General features: G+C 36.2%; 1 protein-coding gene across 1 annotated transcript in view; it reads right to left on the reverse strand.

Annotated features, from left to right (window-relative positions):
* The window catches only part of LOC136034087 (DNA mismatch repair protein Msh2-like), an 83078-nt gene that overhangs the window by 14051 nt on the left and 52028 nt on the right, over positions 1-16999 (reverse strand). The window contains exons 11-13 of the mRNA XM_065715211.1: positions 8201-8422; positions 4773-5005; positions 1157-1248 (exon numbers count right to left, since the gene is read on the reverse strand). Coding sequence (XP_065571283.1) covers positions 1157-1248; positions 4773-5005; positions 8201-8422 — 547 coding nt within the window. The remainder of the gene's footprint in view (positions 1-1156; positions 1249-4772; positions 5006-8200; positions 8423-16999) is intronic.

Consider the following 16999-nt stretch of genomic DNA (forward strand, 5'->3'; position numbering starts at 1 on the left):
AAAGAGGACAGAATGTAACCCTGCTTAACTCCAGATTCGACACAAAACCACTTACTAACCCCATTTCGTACCTTAACTGCAGCAATGTTATTCTCGTACACAGCACTAATGACTTTAATGTAATTATCTTGTATACCGTACAAGGATAGGATCTTCACTTAAGCTCTTCAATCAGCTGAATCAAACACTTTCTAATAATCTACAAATCTAAAGACTAAAGGCATCTGATGACTCAGGCTCTTCTCTATTATTAAACTAAGAGACAAAATTTGGTCAGAACAATTTGAGAATGTACTAAACCTTTAAAAGTTACAGGAGATGATACAGAAAAGAATGAAAATAGATAACTATTTGCAACAATTTAGAAGAAGAAAAATTTAGTTAGCGAGGGAGATTTAGAGGCAGATTTTCCTACAAATACTGCTTTCTACAGAAAGCCGACTAATGCCTCTATAATTACCGCAATCATTCTTATCACCTTTCTTATACGCAGGTTTAATTAAAATTTTCATAAAATCCCTAGCTATTTCCCCTTTTCAAACATGATTTCCATACTCTTTCGTAATTTATACAAACTTCAAAAATACAATGCTTTAAAAAACTCATTTACCACGCCATAGGCACCTGGGACCTTATTGTTTTTTCATCCTTTTGTATTACAATAATTGTATTATGATAGCTGAATATACTATATACAAATTATTGTTTGTTTTATAAGATTATTCGTAATAAGGTAGTTGCTTGTTTTCCGGTGTGATAAAAAACGTCACGACTTTATACGTCAATACGTCACGACTTTAGTCAATACGTCAATACGTCACGACCTAAATACGTCACGACTTTAGGAAAACTCGTTTAGGCCTTAAATTTTGAAAAAAAATTTCATGTGTATAACATCACAAACTCCCAGAGGTCCAAAACCCTAGTGGTTTTACATTCTACAGCAAATACAAAAAAAAAAAAAAAAAATGAAGATTCACCTTAGTCGGTGAAATATATATCTTATCAACGACGGATTGTCGGTCTTCTGATACTATTAAAGAAAAAAAGAAAAATATAAAAGCCATAAACCTCAATCCGATTCATTTCAGTTCACAATGCAAATATTTTATAAAATCAAAATAAAATGAAAAAAATAAAATAAAAAAATACTGACTTGGATATAGCAGATGCCAAACCAAAACCGTCGTATGTAGAGGTCCCTCGTCCCAGCTCATCGACGAGGATTAGAGAATCTGAGGTGGCAGCCTGGAAAAAAGGAGAATAAAGATGCACATAATTTGACCGACCGTACAAGGGACAAGCTCTCTTTCGAGAAACTTGTCTACGGGGGAGGGGGAGCATTGTTCAGAACTAGGAAAATTGCATTTTCAGGCTGCACAAAAATAAGGAGAGAGAAAACTCAATGTTCATGTGTGATGAGCCATCTTTTTGGGGAAGGGATGTGATTAAACTATCTTCCAAACGTTGAACTAAGGCAAAATTTATCCCCTTTTTTTAAGCCAAATGCATTCAAAACATCTCCAGCTATGATTCTGATGGGCCATCTATAGATAACACTTTTCATCCACTTTTCAGAGAATTGTTGGACAGGAGTGTATAGCAGTTTGCAGGGAATTTTCAGGAGTTTACTTGCTGTGGTTTTCCTATGTGATCTATCAACCTGATATTCTTAGGAACAATTCTAAAGGGTATGGTCAATGATTTGGCTGAGTTACGATGTAAAATGTCGATGAGTTCTTTCAGCAAATACTGCTTTCAAGACTTAAAGCTATAGTAAGTCTTCAAGACTTACAGCTATGGTATAGAGTATTAATATTCCTGACTAGTCAGCCAGGATTCTAGTGTACCTCGTCCAAGAATTTTAGCCCCTATCAGGCCAGTCCATAAGATTCTAGCTCAACGAAAATGAAACTCGTAGGACACACAACCTGCTACGAAACCGGTTAAGAATTACTGTCAACCAAGAGAAAGATTTCAGTTTAAAGGCGCCCTATTTATAAAGATTAAAACTCCTTGTACGACCCAACTTTTAACAAGGTGAGATAGTTTACCATTGTTTAACATGAATTTAGTTTGTTTAGTCAACTAAGCAAAAAACAACCGAAAAGGATAGGGTAAATTCTAGAAACTCCATCTTCATAAGAAGAAAATGAAATCGAATCTAGAGCAAATTCTGTGTAATATGTATTTCATATTCTTATGAAGTATGTAGTTTCTCAGTCTCAAAAGAAATTTTTACATTTGGGCCGGTTTCGCCAACCATCACTTCTAAATTTGATGAGTTTTGGCCAGTTTTTGCTTCTGTCCTATAATTACACAAAGATTCCCCCTATTTACCTACATTTTCATGTCAAGGAGGAAAAAGGAAAAGTGTCGAAAAGGAAAATCAACTCTATTTTTCCTTTTTCTTTTTTAGTGTTTTAATTGTGTTCCAATGTAAGGACCCAATGAATTTCTTCTTTTATGATACTAAAGTCTGAACCACTGACAACTCCTTTTTTTTTACAAATTTTTAAGGTCGGGGTTCATGCAATCTCGCGACGAGCCTATAGCTCTAACTTGAATGAAAAGGGTAAGATACCTACATAATTAGATTCATCAGTTTTACATTTATCACATTAACAGAGCCAGAATTATAATATTACTCCGACTATTTCGTAGAGAAAGATCTAACTTAGTGTAAACTTCTTATTTTCGCATATTCAAGACATTCTTGTTAAAGTATTTTTTGACCTAAAAAGTGGAAAAAGGAAATTTTAAAATATAATTTTGTTGGTGGATACATCTGAATCTTAGCTATTAAATAATGGCAAAATTGCAGTGTTAAGACTACCTACCATTTTGGCTGCATGCCAACTGTTAGTTCAATATTATAGGGATCTTTTGAGAGAACAAGGTTCAGAACATTCTGTATTAAATCATTGCTATATATTGGGACAAATCAAATTGCAAAGTCACTAGATACTTCTTTGGAGCAATATATAGATACCTTTTCAAAACTCTCCGGCCTGCAAATAGTTTTTTTTATGATTCCAGCGCTAAGAGCTCCAACAAACCCGGGAGATGTAGTGCACCTACTACAAAATTCTTTATGAATTTATTTTCTTTTACTTTAATACTACTACTACTAATAATAACTCACTGCAGCAACAAGCCGCCTGAGGCCAACACAGCTACGCACGCTTCTCCTCCAACCTAATCTATTCAAGGACTCCCTCTTTACACGCTCCCAGGGAGTTCCCATTTCCTTTAAATCTTTATTTATGACATCCTCCCAACCCAGGCGAGGACGACCTGCTTTCCGCGTAGCCCCAGACGGTTGGCCAAAAAAGACAATTTTCGGCAATCTGTCATCTTTTATCCGCAGAACGTGGTCTAGCCATTTCAACCTTTCTTTCATTATAGCCCTAGAAAGCGGGATTGAACCACATTGATACACAGTTTGATACACATGTCGCTTATAGATTCAGGTTTATCTTCATTTGTCGTTTCACGGACATCTTAATGTCGTAATGTAAAAGTGTCACTCAACATTAAAAGTCCTATCATTTGTCCCTATTTTTTACATATCCATACTTTTATGTCCACATATCTTGAAATAACCTTTTTTTTACGTTTCAAAGCTTTTCTTTCTCTACGGGGAATGGATTCTGGGGTGAGAGCCATGTACTCATACGTCGTAGGCGAACTTTGGGAGACAACTGCAGTGTGTGTTCTCACACTCAACCTCTTTCTGATAAAATAAAATATATTTCAATAAAGTAGAAACTATTTCACTTCACTATAAGCGCGTTCATTCGGGGGGTTGCAGGGGAGCAAATAGTCCAAACTAGATTTGTCATGACTTTTTTTTATGTGTCTTCATTGAAAAATCCCTTTTTTGGTGTTTTCACTGAAAGCACAAAAAACAATGAATTGCTCCCCCCAGGCTAAATTTTGCAAAATATATCTTGTCGACTTTTCAAAGTCTGATCGATTTAGAAGAATTTGTCGATTTACAGGAATTAAAAGGCTTTACGATGCCGTACCGTTCATGTGTATGAAGACCATATCACCGCGATTATCCGAAAGTATTATTAATAATAAGTTTTTTTATGCAACGAGCACCCCAAAACTAACTGGGTAGTGAATCCTCCCCCAGCCGTAGGATTCGATAAACTGGAGTGTTTCAGCCTCTATTAAGAAATTTTCTTAGCCTCACTAAAATCCTTCCCTGACTGCTAACTGTCTCTCAAAATTACATTCTAGTAGTTTTAGGTTGATCAACTTGACCTTTCAATGTTCAAGTAACAAAATGCAAATGGAAGAGGAAAAAAATATATAATTAAACTAAGAATTACATGTGATGGTTACTAACAGACTCCCAATCAAAACTAACAGTCTACCACTCTTAAAACCATAGCTTATTTAATATATATAAAAATAATAAAAGTATACACAATAAAATAGAATATAAATAGCAGATGGTCGTATTAGGGTTAGACAAACATGGTTAAAACCTTTATATGGTAAAACCCATGGTTAAACATAGTTTTGCTTCAGCAAAATAATACACTCTAAAAAAAATCACTAACAGTCGGCTCAACAAGTCGACTTTAAGAGAAAAAAAAAGACTTCAAGAAAAATGAAATACAGATTCTTAGATAGATAACATGAAATACCGATTTCTTCTATAATTACTAGTACTAAAAAAATAATAATAATAGAATTTCTATACTATTACTATAGAATTACCCTATAATTTAGAGTTACTTCTTTAAAGCGGTTACCTGTAAGATAACAGAAACTTCGATCATTTCAGCCAAAAAAGTGGAGACTCCTCTAAGCATTATATCACCAGCTCCCACCCTTGTGTAGATGGCGTCATGCAGTGAAATTTCAGCAGATTCACACGGAACAAATGATCCAATTTGAGCCAATAGTACGCAAAGACCAACAGTTCGTAAATACGTGCTTTTGCCTCCCATGTTGGGACCAGTAATTATGTGGAACATTCCATCGTCTGAAAATTACAAATCACTATGACAGAGAATATATTAAACCTTGAAAAGAACAATGGGGTCTATGCCCAGTATCAAGGAAATAAAGAATAAAAGAGGAATCATTCATGAATATTTCGCCTGAATAAAACAAGGGGTCCTCATCGTTGAGAAAGAAAGAATCTAAACCATACAACTTCAAAACTAAAGAAAAAACTAAATCAAAAACGATAAAAAAATCAAGCCGATATACGGATTTTTCTCCTCATGAACAACAACAGAACTACGAATAAACAATGGAAGCAGGAAACAACGGAAAAACTGATATGGAGGAGGAGCGTGCGTAGCTGTGTTAATCTCAGACTGCTTATTGCTGCGGTGAATTATTAGTAGTAGTTGTAGTAGTCTTCAATGACAACAAAGAAACTACTGAATTTTCGCAAAAAGGCCTTATTTAGATAGAATATTTTCTACTTACGTGGATTAGTCAGAAAGTAGCAATTGTAAAAAAAAAGAACCCACGTGACAGTGCTTTATATTACATCTCTGGTCCAATTTCTTTCAAAATACGTCGTAAACTAAAAACCCTTTCTTTTGCTATTGCTTAACCCTTTGAGTGTCAATTATCAATTAAATTAAATGAGCTCGAAATTTAATTTTGATTAAATCAATTTCAATAAAATATTCGAAATATTCGTGTGATTGTTTTTTTTCTTTCCTACTAGGCTTTCTATTATTTTCCCAAGATTTTCTTCTCTATTTTGTTACAGTAGGCGAATATGGTTTTAGATTATTCATTAGTTATGCCAGACAGACATCAATACTGGAGATTCCCTCTTAAAAAATAACTCTTGGAAGTGCTATAGGAATAGTCCCTCAAATCTCACCAATTGAATTATCTATCTATATCTTCATTTAACTAAAGGCCTTTTTTGACAAACAAATTTCTGATCAAATATCGCGAAAGCAGATTTGTTTATCAGCATTTGTGTATCAACAATAATTCTGGCGAGAACACAAATTCTTATGCAGCTCTCAGATCAAACTATGAAAGGTTCTGCTTTACAAAGTAAAATTTTTCCAGTGCACTTTGAAGGGAAAAGGGGCAAACAATTCCAAAGAAAGTACCTTGTTATGTCTTACTATAGATAGGAACTAAAAACAAATTTAACAACCCTTATGGCATAGTGAATCTTTTTTCTCTTCTAATATTGTAAAAAAATAAACAACTCCTCTCCCATTATAAAAAAAAATTCTGAAAGAAGAAAAAAAACATCGAAAACGTGATTCTAGTACCCATTTCGATGATTAGACATTATCTCCGTGTTTTAAATTTTCATTTAAAAAAGTTCTGAATGTAGAAAAAAAATTGAAAAAAACATCGAAAACGTCATTGTGGTGGTACCCATTTCGATAATTGGACATTAGCTCCGTGTTTTAAATTTGATAAAAAAAAGTTCCGAATTTAGAAAAAAATTGAAAAAAACATAAAAAACCTGATTCTGGTACCCAATTCGATAATTGGACATTATCTTCCTATTTTAAATTTGATAAAAAAAAGTTTTTTTTACCAAATTTAAAACACGGATTATGGTTCTCATTTCGATAATTGGACTTTATCTCTGTGTTCTTAAATTTGATAAAAAAAAAGTTCTGAATTTAGAAAAAATTGAAAAAACATCAAAAACGTGATTCTGGTACCCACTTCGATAATTGGACATTATCTCCGTGTTTTAAATAAAAGTATTTTGTCAAATATTTAATTTGATAAGAAAGTTTTGAATGTAGAAAAAAAGCCCATCTCAAGCGAGATTCTGGTACTCATTTCGATAATTGGACATTATCTCCGTGTTTTAAATTTGATAAAAAAAAAGTTCTGAATGTAGAAATGAAATTTAAAAAAGGCGGCAAATTTACCTTAGAAATACACTATGAATCTCTCAAAGCAACAACTAATCGTGAGAACCAATTCAAGAACAAAAAATATATTTATCACTATAACATATACTATCATAATTTAAGATTTTTCTTTATTATAGTGAGTACACCACACTATCTTTCTATGACTTTCTATCTTCCTATGTACCCATTTCGATAATTGGACATTATCTCCGTGTTTTAAATTTGATAAAAAAAAATCCTGAATTTAGAAAAAAATTGAAAAAAAAAATCAAAAATGTGATTCTGGTACTCATTTCGATAATTGGACATTATCTCCGTGTTTTAAATTTGATAATAAAAATAAATCTGAAGCAGTGTTTTAAATTTGATTTAAAAAGGTTCTGAATGTAGAAAAAATTTGAAAGTAGAAAAAGATCGAAAAAAAAAAAAAAAAATCAAAAACGTGATTCTGGTACCCATTTCGATGAATGGACATTATCTCCGTGTTTTAAATTTGATGTAAAAAACAGTTCTGAATGTAGAAAAAAATTGAAAAAAACATCAAAAACGTCATTGAAAAAAACATCAATAACCCAGTTCGATAACTGGACACTATCTCCGTGTTTTGTAAATTTGATATTGAAAAAGTTCCGAATTTAGAAAAAAAATGAAAAAAAACATAAACAAACGCGATTCTGGTACCCAATTAGATAATTGGACATTATCTCCGTGTTTTAAATTTGATAAAAAAAAGAAGTACTAAATTTAGAGAAAAAAAACAACATCAAAACGTGATTCTGGTACCCATTTCGACTATTGGACATTATCTCCGTGTTTTAAATTTGATAAAAAAGTTTTGAATGTAGAAAAAAAACCATCTAAAGCGCGATTCTGGACCCCATTTCAAGAACTGGACATTATTTCTGTGTTTTTAAATTTGATAAAAAAAAAAGAGTTCTGAATGTGGAAATGAAATTTAAAAAAGGCGGCAAATTTACCTTAGAAATACACTATGAATCTCTCAAAGCAACAACATAATCGTGAGAACCAATTAAAGAATACGAAATATATTTATCACCATAACATATACTATCATGATTTAAGATGTTTCTTTATTATAGTGAGTACACCAAACTATCTTTCTATGACTGTTTTTTAGTGTTGTAAGACCATCACTGATAAATTTGCCATCAAACTGGATATGGATTTACAGAGCCTTATCCAAACTGAGTTTTCAGTTTGGATCAGTTTGGTAGTCTTTAACTTAGTTTTTAGACAACAAAAATATGCTTCTCTGAAAGATAAAGATGAAAAAATGGAGGGGGGGGGTCTTCTACCTTGAGAAAACGAAGCGTCGTTTGGGATAACATCACAAACTCCTGTTGCTTCCAGGCAAGGATGCCGGGCTTCAGCAATTTTCAAAATACCAGTACCAATTGGCAGCAATGAGGGACGAACCCATGGAATCGCTGCGTTGAGAGCCACGGTTGCCAATGACAGAAGGGTGTCAATTTCAGCAATAACGTCATTTAGTAGCATAAGTGGTTCAAAATAGCCAGCTAAAAATAAATAAAATTGGGAAGACTTAAAAATTATAAAAGACGTCAAAAGGCTAGAAGAGATACCAAATACAAATGTAGACTAATATATATTCCGCACTGATTCTTTGTAAAATTAAATAAAAAAAAGCAGTTTTTTTAACTGAAAGTAAGGAGCGACATTAAAACTTAAAACGAACAGAAATTACTTCGTATATGAAAGGGGCTGCTTCCTCATCAACCCCCCGCTCTTGACGCTAAAGTTTGACTCTTTCTCTCAACTCATCTTTTTAAAACAGTAAAAAACTTTAGTGTAAAGAGCGGGGCGTTGATGAGGAAGCAACCCCTTTCATATACGAAGTAAATTCTGTTCCTCCGATTTTTTGGTTACTTAAAAAGGCAACTAGAACTTTCAATTTTTTACGAATGTTTTTATTAGTAAAAGATATACGTAACTTATAAATTAGCTTAGGTAACGAACTTTTGTATTCTCAGTTTTTATGACATATATGAGGGGGTTCACCCACTCGTCAGTACCTCGCTCTTTACACTAAGCTTAAATTTTTTCCCAGTTCATTAAGAACGACCCTGAATCACAAAAGCCGTAGAATAAATAGTTGAAATTACTAAAAATACTTTAGCGTAAAGAGCGAGGTATTAGGAGGAGGTGAGCCCCTCATATGCGTAACAATTTCTGTTCGTTTTAAGTTTTAATGCTGCTCCTTACTTCCAGTTGAAAAAACTTTTTCATATTTATTGTTTCATTGTTGTTTTTTTTAAATAATGCTAGAAAATCCTGCGCTCCCTTCATGGACATTTTCTTCCCCCATGACAAATTCCTCGATGGAAAGTTTCCCCAACATATCCCCCTCTTCTCAGCCCCTTCCCCCAGCCAAAAAATCCCCCTAAAAACGTCTGTATACTTCCCAACAACCATTACGTAAGCACTGGTCGAAGTTTGTAACTTATAGCTCCTCCCACGGGGACTGTGGGGGAATAAGTCGTGCCCAAAGACATAGTTATAAGGTTTTTCGACTACGCTGAATAAAATGGCTATTTCAGAATTTTGATCCGTTGACTTTGGGAAAATAATTAGCGTGGGAGAGGGTCTAGGTGCCCTCCAATTTTTTCGGTCACTTAAAAAGGGCACTAGAACTTTTCATTTCCGTTAGAATGAGCCCTCTCGCAATGTTCTAGGACCACTGGGTCGATACGATCACCCCTGGAAAAAAAAACGAACAAACAAATAAACACGCATCCGTGATCTGCCTTCCGGCAATAATACAAAATTCTACATTTTGAAACTTATATATTTAAATCAGCATTAAAATTCGATTCTTTTGATATAGCGTTGGTATCAAAATTCCATTTTTTAGAGTTTTGGTTACTATTGAGCCGGGTCGCTCCTTGCTACAGTTCGTTACCACGAACTGTTTGAAAAAGGCTTGAAACAACTGCGGCTGTACATGATGTACGTAAAAAAATGAAAACCATTAAAAATATTAAGAAAAAGACGAAACCAAGCGAGCATGATTCCGGGTCGAAAAATAACCATCCTTCTGTTTGTCATTTTCTTAACATTTTTTTCATCTTAAAATTTTTGTTGTAATAATATTCTAAAAAAAGAAAAACCACAAATAGCCTCTGATGGGTCTGTAAATTTTTAAAGTACTATCAGTTAATCCCTAGGCCCTTTGCAGAAGTAATCTTTGTCTAACATGCTTTTTATCCCCAACAAAATACGTTAATTCGCTACTCTTACTATCTACACAAAAAGGATTAGAAAACCCTGCCAAAAGCCAACAGAAAATTCAGAAAAATAAAATAAAAAGTGTCAAATGCCAGGATCTAATTCATGGCATCTCAAATGCAAGTATCTGGCAAAGCAACCTCGCGGTTGCTGACACGATGACACGACAACTTCTGACACGAGACAGCCCATTATATAAAATTAAGAAGTAACATCACCCCGTAGACTCCAACTGGTAGATGTCAGAGCAAAATTTGCTAACGTTTTCAAGAAAATCTTAGATTAAAGATTTCTGAGAATTTATATCATAGGCAGCACAATAGCGCTGCCTAAGTAAAGAACGATGTTGGCGCAATGTATTATTTATTCATTTTTTTTTTCGTCTTAGACCAGGACACTTCGTATCGAAGGAGTTGTCATAGAAACTTCAAAAAGGACATATGCGATTGGAAGTTGAACTGGCTAGTGCCCGCTGAATAGTCAAAAGTGATTGGAGGGCAACTAACCTTCCTCTCACACCCGCCATTCTCAAAACACATCCAATCAAAATTTTGAGACAGCCATTTTGTTCAACGTTTTTGAAAGGTCCGGGAATTATGTCTTTGAGATTTCAAATACCCCTCCCCAGCCCTTAGGACAAGAACTGTAAGTTATGCCCTGGGGGCATATAAGATTTTTATAGAAAGCATTGTCGTAGAAACTTGAAAAAGAGCTCATTCGATTGGAAATTAAAACGGCTAGTGCCCTTTTTAATAGTCGAAAGTGATTGCAGGGCAATTAACGCCCCTCCCACGCCCACCCTTTCTGAAAACATATCCAAATCAAATTGTGAGATAGCCATTTTGTTCAACGTAGTTGAAAGGTCCGGGAATTATGTCTTTGAGATTTCAAATACCCCTCCCCAGCCTTCAGGACAAGGACTGTAAGTTATGCCCTGGGGGCATATAAGATTTTTTATAGAAAGCATTGTCGTAGAAACTTGAAAAAGAGCTCATTCGATTGGAAATTAAAACGGCTAGTGCCCTTTTTAATAGTCGAAAGTGATTGCAGGGCAATTTACCCACCTCCCACGCCCACCCTTTCTGCAAACATATCCAATCAAAATTGTGAGATAGCCATTCTGTTCAACGTAGTTGAAAGGTCCGAAAACTATGCCTTTGAGGATAACAATTCCCCCCCCCCTCCAGTACTCAGGGCAAGGGTTGTAAGTTATGCCCCGGGGCATATAAGGTTTTTATAGAAAGGGTTGTCGTAGAAACTTCGGAGGGGGTTCATTGGTGTGGTAATCAAAAGCTCTAGTGCTCTTTTTAAGACTTAAAGTGATCGGATGGCAGCTACCCACCTCCCAGACATAAAGGTCGTATTGACCCGAAATGCATCTAATGGAAATTTTGAGATAGCCATTTTATTCATAATAGTCTAAATATCACATAACAAGGCTTTTGGAGTTGAAAAAAAACCCAAAGCCTGGGGACAAGGGTTGTACGTTATGCCCAGGGGCATTTAAGGCTTTTATGGAAGAGGTGGTTTATAAACTTTAGAAGTGGCTCATTTGGTTGATAATTGGAAGTTCTAGTTCCCTTGTAAGAGTCAAAACTGATGGAGGGAGCAAGCTCCCCCCCAACTAACCCTCTTCGCCACACGAATCTGATTAAAAATGTGAGATAGCGGTTTTAATCAAAATAGTCAAAGATCATATAACAATGCCTCTATGGTTAACACGACCACTCAGTGCCCTGGGGATAAAGTCATGCCCAGGAGGCATATAAAGTTTTTATGGAATGGGTGGTCGTATTAATTTCAGATGGATCTTATTTGATTTTAAATTGGAAGTTATAGTGCTCATTTTAAGTGTCAAAAGTGATTTGAGAGAAACCAGTCCCCCCCCCACACACTCATCATTTCCCCAAAGACGTCCAATAACAATAATCAAAGATCACATAACATTGGTTTTGGGGGTGAAACCAACCACCGGAGCCTGGGGGCGGGGTTGTAAGTTATGCCACGGACATTTAAGGTTTTCGTAGGAGGGATGGTTTGTTAACCGTTAGAAGAGGCTCATTTGATTGAAAATTGGAATTTCTAGTTCTTTTTTTAAGGGTCGAAAGTGACGGAGGGCATTCAACAACCCCCCCCCCCCCCGACAACTCTTCTTTTGACCAGACACATCTGATTGACATTACGAGATAGCGATTTTGCTCAAAATAGGCCAAAGAGCATATAATAATGCCTCTAAGATAGACACAACCCCCCAGCGCCCTTGGGATAGGGTTGTAAGTTATACCATGAGTTCATATAAAGTTTTTATGGAGTGAACAGTCGTATAAGCTTTGGATGGTTCTCATTTGGTTATAGTGCCCTTTTTAAGAGTAAAAGTGATTGAAGAGCAACCAGTCCACCCCCCTCTACCCTCGTCATTTCCCTTAACGCCTCCAATCAAAATCTGAGATAACAATTGCTTTTTCATCGTAGTTAAAGGGTGCGGAAATTATGTCTGTGAGAAAGACCAACCACCTCCCCCCCTTTATAGCTCTCAGGGCAAGAGTTGTAAATTATGCCCTGGGGACATATTAGGTTATTATGGAAAGGGTGGTCGTAAATGCTTTTTAGGGGAATGATTGGATTTGTGATAAGAAGTTCTAGTGCCCTTTTTAGGAGTCAAAGTGATCAGTAAGTGGCTAACCAGAGCCTAACGCCGAGGGTTGTAAGTTATTCCCTGGGGCATTTAAGGTTCTTATGGAAAGGACGGCTATATAAACATTAGAGGTGGCTCCTTTGGTTGAAACTAGAAGTTCTAGTTCCCTTTTAAGAGTCAATAGTAATGGAGGTCAACTAGCCCCCCCCCTCAACTACCCCTCTTTTCACCAAACGGGTCTGATTAAAAGTATGCAATGGCAATTTTGTTCAAAATAATCCAAAGAACATATATCAATGCCTCTAGGGTTGACACAACCCCAAGTGCCCAGGAGATAAGGTTGTAAGCCACGACTTGGGGGCACATAAGGTTTTTATTGAGTGGAGGTGGTTTTAAGTTATGACCCGGGGCATATAAGGTTCTTATAAAAGGAGTAGTCGTATATGCTTCAGGGGGAACTTATTGGATTGGTAATCTGAATTTATAGTACCCCTTTTAAGAGTCAAAGTGATCTGAGGGCATCTATCACCTGGCTAAACACGTCGTATTTTCTCGAAATATATGGAATAAAAAATTTGAGACAGTCATTTTATTCAAAATAGTCCAAATATCATATAGCAAGGCTTTGTGGGTCGATACAAACCACCAGAGCCTGGGGGAGGGGTGTTGTAAGTTATGCCACGGGACGGGGACTGGTATTGTAAGTTTTTTTTATTTTAGAAGAGGCTCATTTAGTTGAAAACTGGAAATTCTAGTGCTTTTTTCAAGCGTTTAAAGTGATAGAGGGCATTTAACCCCCCTCCCCCGAAAACCCCTCTTTTCACCAAACGCATCTGATTGAAATTACGAGATAGTGATTTTGTTCAAAATAGTCCAAAGAGCGTATAATAATGCCTCTAGGATTGACACAACCCCCCGGCGCCCTCGGGATAGAGTTGTAAGTTATACCATGAGGGCATATAATGTTTTTATGGGATGGGCGGTTGTATAAGCTTTAGATGGGGCTCATTTGACTTGAAGTTGGAAGTTATAGTGCCTTTTTAAGAGTCAAAGTGATTTGAGAGCAACCAGTCCACCCCCCTCCATCCTCATCATTTCCCTTAACGCCTCCAATCAAAATTTAGAGATAACAATTTTTTTCATCGTAGTTGAAAGGTCAGGAAATTATGTCTATGAGAAGACCAACCACCCCCCCCTATTGCTCTCAGGGCGAGGGTTGTAAGTTATACCCCTGGGGCATTTAAGATTCTTATGGAATAAATGGCTGTATGTACATTAGAGGTGGCTCATTTGGTTGAAATTGGAAGTTCTAGTTCCTTTTTAAGAGTCAATAGTGATGGAGATCAACTAGTCCCCCCCTCAACTACCCCTCTTTTCACAAAATGTGTCTGATTGAAATTGTGCGATGGCAATTTTGTTCAAGATAGTCCAAAGAATATAACAATGCTTCCAAGGTTGGAAGAGCCCCCCAGAACCCTGGGGCAAGTGCTTTAAGTTTTGCCCTGGAGCCACATAAGGTTCATATGGAATGGGTGGTGGTATTAATTTCAGATGGATCTTCTTTGATTTTAAATTCAACGTTATAGTGCCCTTTTTAAGAGTCAAAGTAATTTGACGGACCTCTCCCCCCTCCCGAGACCTCAGGGCCAGGACTGCAAGCTATGCAATTTGTTCATTGTTTACATATAATATATGTTATTGAGTAGAGTATATGTTTAACATATGTTTGAATTCTACTTTCCCAAAAACGAGGGGCAGCAAGATGAGTCTTTCAGGGAATGTTGAGGGGAGTTCATAACATGTTATGTGTATAGAGATTGTCAAGGGGGTGTCCCTCAGGAATGACTGAGCATTACTAAGGCTGAGGATATTGGAAAAAATATCGGAAGAAACGTTGAGGAGAAATTTGAACTAAATCAAAGCATACTATGTGTATACAGATTGCTGATACGGGCGTATCAGCAATATTTCTAGAAAGGCTTACCATGTCAAGAGGAAACTTCAGGGGCATCATGAGTGGGATGTTCAGTTGACCAAAAGCGTGTCAAAATAGCGTGTCTTAAGAATTGATTTGTGTATTAAGTTGGAACTCTCGGAGAATATTTAAAGGGGATGACCATTTGACCAAAAGGCTCATGCAGGCTCATGTCCAGCCTGTAGCAATGTCTGATATTCGCTTGGCTTTAAGAAAAATTAAGCATTCAAATAGCCTTGATGGTGACGGCCTTTTTTACCAATTTCTTGCTTATGATTGTCCTGCTCTACTTAACCATCTACAAAAACTTTTCCAGTCTTGCCTAGCACAGTCGCTTGTTCCTGAAAGTTTTCTTTGCGGCAGTCTAATGTCTAATCAAAAGCGAGGCATGACCCCCACGGGGTCATGTGCAAAAGTATCGTTTGATACGAAAAGTTACTTGAACATTTATTACTACCAGAAATCGAGTCGAATTGAGTCGATTTTACGCCTTTTCAGTTTGGTTTTCGGAAACGTTTCGGTTGCTCCCATGCACATCACGTTTTAAGCAATGTCAAAAAAAAAATGTCTTTATACTGTCTTACTGTTGACACTTCTGGAGCTTTCGACAATATTGTGCACTCTCAGGCTCTATTTTCCCTTGCGTCTTTAGGTGTTAATCCTTATGTACTATGTTTATTGTCTTCTTGGTATTCAAAGTCTGAAATTCAAGTTACCTAGAATGCCGGTAAAAATTAATAAGGGAGTTCGGCAAGGAGCCGTGTTGTCTCCTAGTAGCCTATATTTAAATGTGTGCTTGCATCGTCCTAACGTCCCCCTTAAAAAATCTGTTTTTACGGTAATATTGGTTTGTCTTATGTTGCATATACAGACGACGTTCTACTTGCTGCCCGGACTCGCCGTGGATTGCTTTCCAATTTGAATATATTAACCAATGAACTATCTAAGATTGGACTGTCAGTTAATGCGCCTAAAAGCGCGTTTATTTGTTTTACTAGCCCTTATGCGGTCGCTCCACTCGTTGCTGGGACTGCAGTCCTACCATGTTCTTCTTTAGTTAGCTGGCTCGGTCTGTGTTTCGGCCCAACACTTTCTACTACCTGTTCATCCCTAGTGAGTCAAGCCGTGAAAAACCTACACGTTGCTTACGGAAAAGTATTCGCAAACAAAAGCCGTTACAGCCGCAACGGTTTGTGTATGATCTATAACGCTTATTGCGCCCCTGTGCTTTTGTTTTTATCAGGCATTGCTCATTTGTTTCGTAAGGAAGATCGCCAGACTCTATGTATGGCATATTTCAGATATTGCAAATTCCTCCTCCGGCTTCCTAGACGGCACCAAAACAGAAAAACAATTGCTCGATTTGGTTTAATAGATTTGCCCTCACAGATTCGGTCTTCCAGTGATGATTTATGTAAAAAAGACTATCAACTTTATTCACGTTTGCGACCCTCTGCAGCCTTTTTTCCATATTAATACTGGTTGATTAGTTCATGTTGTCTTTTGTAGTTTTAAGTTTTTTCACTGTTTATTGTTCTTGTTTTTGTTTATTTATGTTACTCCGTACTTGGTGTTTTTTACATTTTTACCGGTAATAAAGTTCGTTCATTTATTCAAAGGCAATGTGTGAACACTACTACTAATACTGCTCCTACTGCAATATTTACTAGTTCTGCTACTACTATTACTATTGCTCCAATTACTACTTCTATCGCAACTACTTGTAAGCTTAAGGGCATTAAGAAGAAAATTTCAATAAGTATACGACTATACAGGTTATAAAAGAGCAAATCGACAATATCATAGCAAGGGCTAATTGTATTAAGTCGGGTAGTTATACTACTGCTCTGACTACTATTACATCTATGCCTAAGGGTATGAAGATGAAAGTTTCATAGAATATTTCTGAAAATTTCTGCTGTACTGATGACAACCTGCCATCCGTATGCAGGTTGTCAAAAAGGCATACCGGCAATATCTTAGGAACAGTTTAGTATGTGAAATTAAAACTTACAACGCTTGTTGTGGGGGATGCTGAACTAACCTAAAGAGAATTTTGTATCATAATACTACTGATTCTACTCCTACAACTACTACTTCTGCTAATATTATTATTATTTCTACTATTACTACTACTACTAAAGCTAAGACTGCAACAATTAACTCCACTTCTACTGCTACTACTATAACTACTGGTGCTACTAATACTACTAATAAATCTAAGGGTAATAAGGAGAA

This window comes from Artemia franciscana, chromosome 12 (genome assembly GCF_032884065.1).
Source record: "Artemia franciscana chromosome 12, ASM3288406v1, whole genome shotgun sequence".
NCBI classification, from domain to species: domain Eukaryota; kingdom Metazoa; phylum Arthropoda; class Branchiopoda; order Anostraca; family Artemiidae; genus Artemia; species Artemia franciscana.